General features: G+C 42.9%; 1 protein-coding gene across 1 annotated transcript in view; it reads left to right on the top strand.

Annotated features, from left to right (window-relative positions):
- Window positions 1-1,096: 1,096 nt before the first annotated feature.
- Window positions 1,097-12,006, top strand: part of tmem38a (transmembrane protein 38A) — a 55,775-nt gene continuing 44,865 nt past the window's right edge. Inside the window, exon 1 of the mRNA XM_043720802.1 lies at window positions 1,097-1,421. Within this exon, the coding sequence (XP_043576737.1) occupies window positions 1,298-1,421 (124 nt within the window). The 5' untranslated portion in view covers window positions 1,097-1,297. The remainder of the gene's footprint in view (window positions 1,422-12,006) is intronic.

Raw genomic sequence — 12,006 nt, forward strand, 5'->3', positions numbered from 1 at the left:
AAATTTTGTGTCTTATGACCTTACACTCCACAACCAGCTGATGAAGGAGCAGCGCTCTGAAAGCTAGTGCTTCCAAATAAACCTGTTGGACTATAACCTGTGTTATGTAATTTTTAACTTTGTACAGCCCAGTCCAACACCGGCATCTCCAAATCATTGGCCGTGATATTCTTGAGGATATGACAGGCCTATTGAAATACAAATTACATTTTCTGTTATAAAGAGAAGAGCTGTGTTTCATTTGATGCAGTAGAAAAATATTGAAAACCTTCTGCACTGTAGTTACGAGGGAGGAAAGTCTAATGTCAGAAAGTGCAAAGTGGTACAGATGGGTACAACCACCACATTTAAAGTCTTTTGGACAGGTCCATGGATAGGAAAGGTTTACAGGGGACGTGAGCCAAACGCAGGTACAGTATATAGGATTAGTTCAGTTTAGGAAACCAGGTCGGAATGAACCATGTGGGCCGAAGGGTCTGTTTCCGTGCATTAAGTGTGTGTTTTTGTGTTTTTAAACTTGTCCGTACAGGTTTATCTGTAGGTGGGCGAGGCTTTCCCCCCTACTCTTCCGGGGTTCGGTTAACGCCCCGATCTCACAGGAGTCCTGCTCAGAAAACTCTGCCGCATTTAGCAGCAGTTCCGAGTCTCCCTGCAGCGACGCTGCCTGAGCTGCTGAACATTTGCGGTGTTATCTGTTGTGCTTTAGTTTCAAGTTTCCATGATCTGCGGCATCTTGCTTCTGTTTAACAAAACGTGCATATTGAATTCGGGTTCAAAATTTGTGATCAGAATTTCTGGAGCCTCAGGCTCGCATCCTCTCCTCGTGACCCTCCAAAATTCGCACCCCTTCTTCCCCCCAACAACAGGCCAAGCAGGAGTGCGTGGAGGTATTTGCCTTCAGTGAAGGTTTGCACATTGACTAGGCTATACCTGATCACTGCTTCCTCTGCCTTTTTAGGGCTGTGTATGTCGTGTTTATTTCTGCTGCAGTTACACTCAGTCCCTGATTGGCTTGGATCAGACGTTGGCTGTGCAATTGTGTGCTGTGGTCCTGACGTCAAGGGGTTATTTGTGATCGCTGAGGAAGGGCCGGGGGTTGGGTTGGGGGCAGTTACACTGTCAACCGTGGCTGGGGAAAGGCAGATAGAGGGAAAGGCAGATAGATAGATATAGACAGAGAGAGAGAGAGAGAGAGAGATATCAGAGACCAGGAACTGGAGACGAGACTCAGAGGTATTGGGTCGAAGCAGCTATCGGAATCACACGCAGGAGCTGCAAACACCGAACTTCTTCAGTTATGGATATCCTGGCGGTGTTGAACCTGAGCGAAATCGCTCTTTATTTTTCTAAGATGTCCATGTTCCCGCTGTTTGACCTGGCTTATTACATCGTGTCCATTCTCTACCTAAAATACGAACCAGGTCTGTACATTTCACTCTGATTGCTGTAACTGAGGGCAGTGCGTACTGTATACAGTTTTGGTGATGGCACAAATGTTTTAATTTCGCGGTTTGAGCATCGTTTACAGCGCTGTGAATGCATGGGATTTGCGGTGTTTTAACCGGTTTGTCAATGCAAGGGGCGTTTTTCCGTGAACCCGAAAACGATGGGCCTTAAAAGGTATGACTCTGTTCTATTTACATTGTTGTTGATTAAAATAACTTCAGGGGAACAAGAGCAGTGATCCCAGAAACTGCAGGACGCTGGCCAGAGTCACTGAGTCGTGTCTTGCACGGAGTCCCTTTCCACATCGTGAATGGGATTTAGCTCCATCTACAACGAGAGCTGCTGCTAGAATTAAAAAAACAATTGTCTTTTCCTTCACCCAATTTCTTTCTTAAAACTGGAATCAAACTACTGTTGGATGGGGCATTTATGACACATTTGGGGATGGTGAGAATCTACAGAAATCTTCTGGATGTGTCAGGAGGAAAGAGTCCAAATGGAATTATCCGAGAATAGCTGCAGCTGTCTGGATTGTAGCTATCAATCCCCAGTAGAAGCAACGAGGCTACATAGTTATTCTTAATATAGATACGGGGAGCTTGACCTTCACATCTATCTCCTTACCGAACAGTTTCCAATTGGAAGAAAACCAAAAAAGGGAAATAAAGCAAATAGTATCAAGATTTGAAAGAGAAAATACATCTTAATGCTGCATGAATGTTGCTGATCAGACCGAATGTTGTAATTACCCTGGGGAAGGGCAGTCATTAAACAACAAATCAATTGAAACATTTGTTGATCAAATAGTAACACTGTTGATGTAAAAAGGCCCAAAATTCCCTGATCTGGACAGGTGCCATCCAAGTGCTAAATCTGCCTGTGTCATGCTCTAAGTGAGAGGGAAAATAGACAATCTGCTCAAAGGGGCAGTGCCAATGGAAGCATGATTGAAGCTTCTCATTCTTTCATATCTCCATGTCTGAGCACACGGCCCATCATCAAAAAATGCAGTATCGTTCAAGCCTTCTGTCTTTATCTTCAACACTTAAAGACATTGTTATTTATTTGTCAACTCTTTTATCCTCTAAGTGTGAAATGATAGACTTTGGGAGGGCAAATACAAAAAGCTAGTGTAGCTTACATTTGACAAGTTACAGCAGTAATGTTTCCCAAATGTTGTCCCACTGTGACCCATTTCAAAGCTTAAAAATCGTTGCACCCAACCCCTGAGGGAAATGTGAAAATGGGGCTGGGGAAAGTCACCGTGATAGTAAGGAGATTGTTGAATTGGGAGCACAACTGTTGGAACTTGATCAGATCTATGTTGTGGCCATTACTGCCTCTGAGCTTGGGTCATCTCATAATCCCACTTGGGGTTCTGCCTTCACTTTGGGAAACCTTGGAGATAGATAGAGGTGGGAAATTGAGACTAGTCTAGGTAGTAGTATAGTTTTGGCAGTACAGACTTGATGGGCCAAAGGGCCTCTGCTGCACTGCCTGATTCAATGACATTGATGTCCATTTACAAAAAGGTGGTCGGGCCAGTTGATAGGGTAATCAAAATGACATGGATTATTTGAGTTTGTAAATAAAGGGACCGAATATATAGGCTAAGAGATTTTTCTCAAATGTAAAACAGTGGCTAAAGCCTCACTGGAATATTATGGATAATTCTGAGCACCAGATTTCAAGAAAGATGTAAAGGGAATAGAAAAGGTATAGACCAGGATGAGGGGCATTTAATGTGAAGAGGCATTGGAAAGGTTAGGACTGTTCCTGTGCATAGAGAAGGTTAAGATATGATTTTCACTGAAACTTTAAAGAAACAATATTCCATCTGTCAAGCAGATTCTTACTGGGATTCAATGTTTGAAGAATGATCAGAACAGGAGATGAGCAAACATTTTTCATTTAGAGACTTGGGGTTTTTAAAATTATTCAATTGATGTGGATATCATTGGTAAGGCCAGCATGAATTGAGATCACTGAATATTAGGCCATTCCAGAGCCAACACCAGGTCTGGACTTACGTAGAGAGCAGGTAACAATGGCAAATTCCATCCCAAAACTATAATTTTTTTAATGTTTAATTCCAGATTTATTTGAGTTTAAATTTGAGTTACTGTGGTAAAATTTGAACTTATGTCCTCAGATTATTAGTGCAGAACTCTGGACTACTTACCTCACACCATAAAATAGACCTGTGTCCATTAGTTCATGTTTCCTCCTTTGTCTGTAACCCAAGCCATATTACTGCTGCCTCCCAAATGCACCCATTTAATGACCTAACCTAGTCTCAAACAGCCTTGTATCTATCAATACAATCTACTTAAAAGAACAGTTGGGTATACAACTATATTGAATCTATAAATTGCACTATATTAGTATTACAATCCATTCTTTTCTCAGACATCAAATCTCATTTGTCTCATTATCAGACTGAGAAGCAAACATACATTGGAGGACATTTCCTTAGTCTCTTTCCCCAGATGCTGATTTCTGAAAACTGAGTTGGCTACACACTTCCATAGTCTTACCAATTCTCTCTTTCAAACATTGTTTGAATCTTTGCCCATCAGCATTGGCTTTCAAGTATACTTTGTATTGTCTTCCTTAATGTTAGAGATCATGGTTCCAGTCCAAACCCACCTACTCTGCCACATCCTAAGTTACACCCATCCAAATCTCCATTCCACTCCTGTCAGAGTTATAGCAAGACATGGGCTCCAGTAAGAATCTTTGTATAATTTACAATAGAGGTCAAACCCTGTTGAGTGTATTGAGATTAGAGCATAGACCATGGTTTGTGTTCATTTTCTCAGAGACCTATAATGTTCTACACTGTCAGTTGAAATAATTTGGTATAACTGTGGGTCAAAACTGAATTCTTATAACAGAATGTGATTTCAACCCTGGCCTCTACTGATATTTAGATATGTACAAATAGGATTCACTGCCACCCTGAGCCAATCTTCAGTCTTCAAGCATCAAGGAATGAGTCAATGCTTTCAAAATCTAACTTAGTGTTTCAAATCATTGCAATGGAACAGCTTTTGAATTGTTTGAGCTGGAAATGAGAAATAATTTTAGAGATGGTGGCTGAAGGTGGATGGGAAAGTGTACTTGGGAGATGGATAGTGATCTTACAGAAAGCTGCTGCATAGTCAGTTGCTAGAGGTGGTCATAACATTTTTGATTACTAAGCTAATGAGGGGTGTCTTTGTGACACCCCACAATTCAGGAACTGATCAGCTTAGAAACAGAAGTGAATTGTATTTTTAAATGAGAAAGGAGTTGCATTTATATTGCGTCTCACTTGCAACAAACTCAGTAGCCAAAGTGTGCACAAGATCCAACAAACACCGAAGTAATAAATGCCCAGTCGATATACTTTAGTAAATTTGGATATCACCATTGAGTTCAAATAGCACCATACACTCTGCTTCCATTTGCGAGGACTAACAAAACTGTAGTTTAGTGTATGATTTGAAAGATGGTTCTTCAGCATTTCCTCAGCACTGTATTGGATTATGTGCTTAGATCTCTGAAGTGGGTTTGGAATTCACAGGATATTGCATAATGCCCTTCCCAAGGTGGATTTAATGGAGGGAAAGCATGTAATTGGACAGGAGGATTGCAGGTGCCATCAGCTTCTGCCTGGATTAAGCTGGGCTAGGAAGGCCAATGTAAGGCCTGCACATACCACCAGCAGTTGAGGTTCTTCAGTCAGCAATGAACCCAGTAGCAGGTGGGGTAACACCATGCAAGAACCTCTGGTGCAGTTGCTTGTTAGATTCCAAGATGATAGGGTGGTGATGGAGAGGAAAGGGTAGGGAGGTGGGTGGTAGCTTGTTGAAAGGCTCAGTGCCTGATTGAAGCATGCTGCTTTGGAGAGGGGATGGCCAACTGACAGCTACTGCCTTGTTCTGTGATCCCACTTCATCATCATGTCCAGTGCCCCTCCCCCCATACATTGGTGTCTCAGTCAGTCATCCTCCACCTCCTTGCAGTCCATAACTAACAAATCACTGTTCCTTAAAAATTACACAGCTGCCTGCCTCTGATTGGCCACACAACTCAGGGATCTGTTTGTGCCCAGTTAAGTGCCTGATACTTAATTAGCAGGCACACCCTGTGGGACATAATGTGGAACTCATTGGCTCAGATCCTTATTACTTCCATTAAATCCCAACTATGATCTTTGGCATTGAAGAAAGTTTGCCTCGAAGTGAAACTAACCCTTGAGGTTAAATACTACTCAAAGGGGATGTTTATGATATTGAATTGCCCCCAGTTCTAAATATTAGAATCTGTGCACTTGTTCACAGATTATTACAGTTCATTATCCTTCAGAACTGAGTTTTTTTCAGCAATTTGTTTCTTCAAGGGAAGCTGGTTGTCACTGAACAGCAGAAGCATGGATAGATAGATCTTAAGAGTTTTTGGGATCAAGTTTTAGCAGGATTGGCCCTGATAAAACAAAATGGTTGGATAGAAACCATGATTAAAAATTGCTTATAGCCCATAGAAGGAACAAGCTCTTCTGGATTCTTGTTTTCTGATGTTATGAGATAATAAGCAAGTGTCCTCACACTCACTTTGTTCCTCCCATTCAAGGAATCAATAGTAGTCCAGAAATAGGTGATAATTGTTAAAGATGAATCTTCATTGTGTGAAGCAGAACAGAATAAAATCAGACTATTCAGCAACCTCCCTAAAAACATGTATAGTCAACAGTAAGCTCTGTGGGAGGGAATGATGTACATACATTAAAAGGTGAGATTGAAACATTGAATCTGTATTCCTTAGAGTTAAGAATGTGAAGTGATAATTGAATTTTAAAATTTTAATGGGCTCACCTGGTAGATCCAGAAAGGATACTTCCCTTGTTTGAGTGAGTGGAGATCCCAGGAGCACAGTGTTGCAATATCCAGCAACTGGGACTGAGAGGAGGACAAATTCTTTCACTCAAAAAGGGGTGTGTCTTTGACATTCTCTACCTCAATTATGGAAACTCAGTCAATGAGCATGTAGGAGACAGGGTTCATCAGATTTCTAGATGTTAATGACATCAAAAGATATGGGAATAGGGCAAGGAATGTGGTACTGAGATGGACAATCAATTGTGATCTGGATTTGTGGACTGACCCCCAAGAGTGTATAGATATTTTATGCCAACTAAAATTTCATTGTTTTCTTTTGACACATTTGCTTGTGGATTCTTAGAAAGATGGCAAAATTTGAGAAAACTAAAAATCAGTTTGTTTACAAGAGAACATAATGCAAACTATATATGTAAAAAGACTTATTGGCTTTTGTTGAAAGATCACAATAGGACTAATTGGAGAGCTCTTTCAATGGGTTGAATAGCTTCATTCTATGCTGGATCAGTTTGTGATTTGACATTTCCAATCAGTATTTTGCTGAACTACAGAGGCCAGTATCCCATCACCAAATCACTATTTACTTGTGCACTGTACACTGGCTGGCCAGCCAGCTCAGAATTAGTCCCCTAGACTAAGTTCTAAAGCCCCTATTTATAAAAATTTTATTAACCAGTACAAGTTACAAACAAACAGTAACAATGAACAGCAGGTTACAAGAAACAGCAGTTTAAGAGAAAGCCAGACCCCCAATCCCCACCATACAACCAGTTCACAGGGAAAAAGGGGATGAACCTCAAATCCCACTATCATATCAAAAGAAAACAATAGACAGTCACATACAAACAGTCCAATAAACCAAACAATAGAACAGTGCATATAACAGACCCCTGGCAACCCCGCAACCACAACCCCAACCCTCCCACCTTCTGGCCACTCAAAGACAGCTTGCCCCTATGCCCCTTCTGGTTCTCAATCTGCCTCACTCCTGACTCTTGGTCCACCTGACACCTTCTAGCCACCTCTAGGACAGCCCATCCTGTTTCACTACCCCTCCCCCCCCACCTCAGGACAGCTTATGAACCTTCTGGCTTCCCTAACCACCCTTGTGCACTGTCCACCCTGGTACCTTCCTGGGGTGACAGCACTGAGGATGGCCTACCTGCCTTCCAGCTCTTTTGCCCCTACATATCATTGGCTCTCACCCACCCCAGTGCACCAACCAGCCTGTGGGCTGCACTGAGACATCAGGGCCATGTCTAGACCAACTCATCCCCCTTCCTGGGGGAACAATGCACAGGGCAGCCCACAGGCCTTATGGATTTCAGCCTGTCACTATGCACCTCCTGGCACTCAGCTGTTCTGACACCTGCTGGCAACCTCTAAGATGGCCCGTCCCGATTACCCCTTCTCGGGAAGTCAGTGCTCAGTATGGCCTACCCATCTTCCACCTTTCAGGATGGCCTAACCACCCTCCAGATCTCGGGGCGACAGCTTTCAGGATGACCTATGAGCCTCCCAGCTCAGTGTGGCCTACCATGCCCAGGGATAGACAAGACTGAGGATGACGGAGTCAATCACCAATGAACAGAGTCCTTTCTGGTACACTGTCGATTATCATAAACAGTTCTCTTCAGAATGCAGAGTCCATTACCAGAAACAGAGTCCACAACTGAAGGCAGAATGCATTGTCAGAGATAGAGTCCCATCCTGAAGACAGCAAATGCACACAGGCATTCAACTGCAGGCCTGGTCTATCCACACAACCAGATCCACTCAGGAACAGTTCATTGTAAAAAGGTACAGTTAACTCACAGGGAATGGTCCACTCCAGGCTGCAACAACTGTGCACCTCCCAGCACAGGTATTCAGTCTTGACATCTAGTCCACCCACAGAGGGCCAGGCCTACCCACAGAGGAATAGTTCATCTGGAAAGGTGCAGTTGACTCTCAGGGGCCCAGTCCAATCACCAACAGAAATCCAGAGGGCAAGGGCTAAACCTTGCCACAAAATCAGTATAGTCCTTTTCTCAAAGTTAAAAAAGGAGCAACACTGGCTGTAACCAGCCAGTGAAACAGTAGTTTCCTACTGAGAATTGAAATATACCTGAAACACATTGAAGAACAGCCAGTTTAGAAATAAGTCCTCAAAAAAAGAGTATCTGTTAACAAACTGGTTGTGTAGATCAACCAGTTCAGGAATTAGGTTCCCAAAAAAAAAGAAACCAACAGTATACACTGGCTATGGCCAATCAACTCTGTCAGTCCCCTAGACCATGTAGATTCTAAATCTCCTGTTTATTTATTTTAAAGATTTTAAACAGCACAAAATACACAGTTGACAATAAACAAAGCAGTTCACAATAAAACACTATACACAGGGGAAAGGGCAACAAAGCCAAACCCCAAATCAGTTTTCAGGGAGATGAGGACAAACCTTAAATCTCACTTCCATTCATCACAAAGATAACAGTAACAGACAAGAGTGCAATCAAATGAGAAGTAGTGCATACACCAGAGGAGAAAGTGAGGACTGCAGATGCTGGAGATCAGAGCTGAAAAGTGTTGCTGGAAAAGCACAGCAGGTCAGGCAGCATCCAAGGAGCAGGAGAATCGACGTTTCAGGCATGAGCCCTTCAGGACACACCCTGAAGGGCTCATGCCTGAAACATCGATTCACCTGCTCCTTGGATGCTGCCTGACCTGCTGCGCTTTTCCAGCAACATTCACACATCACAGACCCAATATAGCTAGAAAAGACCTGACACTCATCCACAACATACTGATCAGAGTTCTTGACTAGCCTTCATGTGGAAAGGTCGCAAGCCTTCCAGTCTCTACCTGGTTGAAATTATTAAAGGAAAGTTTGTCCAGCAGGCTAAGATAAAAGGTAGGGAGGAGGGACTTGGGGGAGGGGCATCAGAAATGTGATAGGTGGAAAGAGGTCAAGGTGAGGGTGAAGGGCTTATGCCCAAAACATCGATTCTCCTGTTCCCTGGATGCTGCCTGACCTGCTGCGCTTTTCCAGCAACATTGAGTTCCAGTCTCTACCTGCTTTGTGTACTGACTGACCCTCCCCAGGCCTGCTTTCCTCCAGGCTGGTCATGACCACTCCGCTCCCAGTCACCCTGCATACTGACTGGACTACCTCAGGTAGCTTGTACTGACTAGCCCACTCTGGTCCACACAATTAATCCCCTGTTTATATTTCTTATTGAACAGTTTATTTTTCCAATCTCCTGGATATTTAATTTTTTACCCCCCTTACTACCACCTAACTGCAATAGTGCTTATATTTTCCCCAGCACCCATGTTGTTTGTATGTGTGGCAGAGAGAGAGAGAAAGATAACAGATGTACAAATGTTTATTCACTTTCCACCAGGAAGAAAAGAAACACCCGAGTGGCGTGAGAAGCAGAGCCCTTCACAAAGGGCAATGCTGTGATCAAAGTGAAGGGGAGGGCAGGGATTAAATCAAAATAGATTGTACAGGGAAATAATATACTCTACTCAGTGTTGCCCACTTCTCCCTGAACTACTCCAGGGTGTTGTGGACACTGCATGCTCCTTCTCCAGAGACATCTGGGCTCTAAAAGAACCGTGAAAGAGGGCCAAGCAATAATAGGCCATAACAACCCCCTCCAGTTTGGCCAGGCCCAGGAACAGACCCACAAGGAGGCCCTCAAACCTGCTCAAAGATCAAGAGCATAGGACTGAAATGCAACCGTAAACAGAAGAAAGTTTAAGAAAACCAAAAGAGTGCAAATGCCCACACCAATATATACATAGTTCAGACTCCAGAGCACCACAGAACAAGCAGTTGGGCTGAGTCCATAAGCCACCACAATCTGCAGTAGCAGGGGATCTGCTGTTTTTAATATTTTATTAAACAAGTTACAAAACGGTTTACAAAAAAAGCTTAACATTTACAGCTGCATACAACAGCAATTTTGCAAGGGAGGGGAGCAGCAAAGCTAGGCCCCAAACCCCTACCATTCAACCTGTTTACAGGGAGAAGAAGACAAACCTCAAATCCCAGTTTCACATATAAAGGACAGTGACAACAACATTTGTACATAAAAGGACAATCCAGTTACATAAAAAATGCATACAATACAGACCCAGCAAGCCCATCCCTCCCACCTTTCAACCACTAAAGGCAGTCCATCCCCAAGTACCTTCCAGCTCTCAGTCCACCCCATGCCCCTTCCAGTTCTTCACAACCAAGAGCAGAGTCCACTCCTGAAGGCAGGAAATCCACATCCCACAGGTGTTCAGCCTCCATGGAGTCCTGGCCCAGCCAGGGAAAACCAGGCCCACTCACAGGAACATAGTACAGGTGCAGTTAACACACTGGGGTTTGATCAACTCCTGAAGGAAAGGTCTTCACCCAAACTCCAGGATACAGCAAGTGCTCACCTCCCAGCACACACACAGGTATTCAATCTTCAGAGGCCCAGTCCCAGGGCTAGGCCTCCCCACAGGAACCACTCCTCTGGTGAAGTGGAGGTCTTCCACAAGGGCTCAGTCCAACCACCAAAAAACAGTGAAGACACTTACAAAAAGCAAAGGAAACTAGAGTCCAAGGGCTAAGCCCTACCACAAAATTATTATCCTTTTCTCAAAAAGGAGTGAAAAGAGTAACACAGGCTGTAACCAGCCAGTGAAACAACACTCACCTAGTGAGAACTGAGTCACACCTGAAACACATTATGTGCATCAGGAGTTTAACAAACAGCCCTCACTAAAAGGAATGCCAGTTAACAAACTAGCTAAATAATTCAGCCAGTTCAGTAATCAGGTTTTTCCCCCTCCAAAAGAGAGAGAAGTAGAAACCAACAATAATACCAGCCAACATAGAGTCAATCCCCTAAACTGAGAAGGCTCTGAATCTTCTGTTTATATTGGTCAGCCAGGGCTTCTTGATTGGCCCAGGTTAACAAACCCCAATCAAGGATCTCGTAGTCAACAAGATCCAACTGGTTCCAATGACTATACTTGCCTTATTTGTTTGCTGATTATGTTTGATACTAAGAATTCTTCAGTATTGATGATGAGTTTGAATTGTGTGGAATTTTGCATTTGGAGCAGGTTGGGCAAATAACAGTCCAGATGGTTTCTGGATTATTCGATAATATTCTTGGGAATAAAGTGATCAAACGGTATGGAGCAAAAGTAGAAACAGGATGCTGAATTGGATTTTAAGACATGATCATATTGAATGGAAGAACAGGTTTGAAGGGTTGAATAGCTTACTCCCACTTCTATTGGCTATGTTTCTATGCCATTTGGTTCCGACATGTGAGAATAGAATGGAAATAGAGAACTATTAATAGAGCAATTAAGTTTGAGTGTATGTTAGGGGCAGGGAAATGATAGTTCAGGTATCTGAACTGTTGGGAGATACAGATGGTGTGGACATATGGAGACTCTTTAATTTTGACTGAACAATTAACCAAATAGAGGCTATAGGATTAAAAGAAAACAGATGCAGCAAGATAAGAGATTGTAAGAAATATTTATGCTGCTGATCTATGCTTCTGATGAACAAATCCCAGAGAAAACAATAAATGCTGTTGTTTCTGAACAAGGCAAACATTTTCACTGCTGGATAAACTCACATTAAATCAAATTTACATTCAAGAATAACACTGTTGTATTTAGATTGTGATGAACA

Source organism: Chiloscyllium plagiosum, chromosome 31, assembly GCF_004010195.1.
Source record: "Chiloscyllium plagiosum isolate BGI_BamShark_2017 chromosome 31, ASM401019v2, whole genome shotgun sequence".
Taxonomy (NCBI): domain Eukaryota; kingdom Metazoa; phylum Chordata; class Chondrichthyes; order Orectolobiformes; family Hemiscylliidae; genus Chiloscyllium; species Chiloscyllium plagiosum.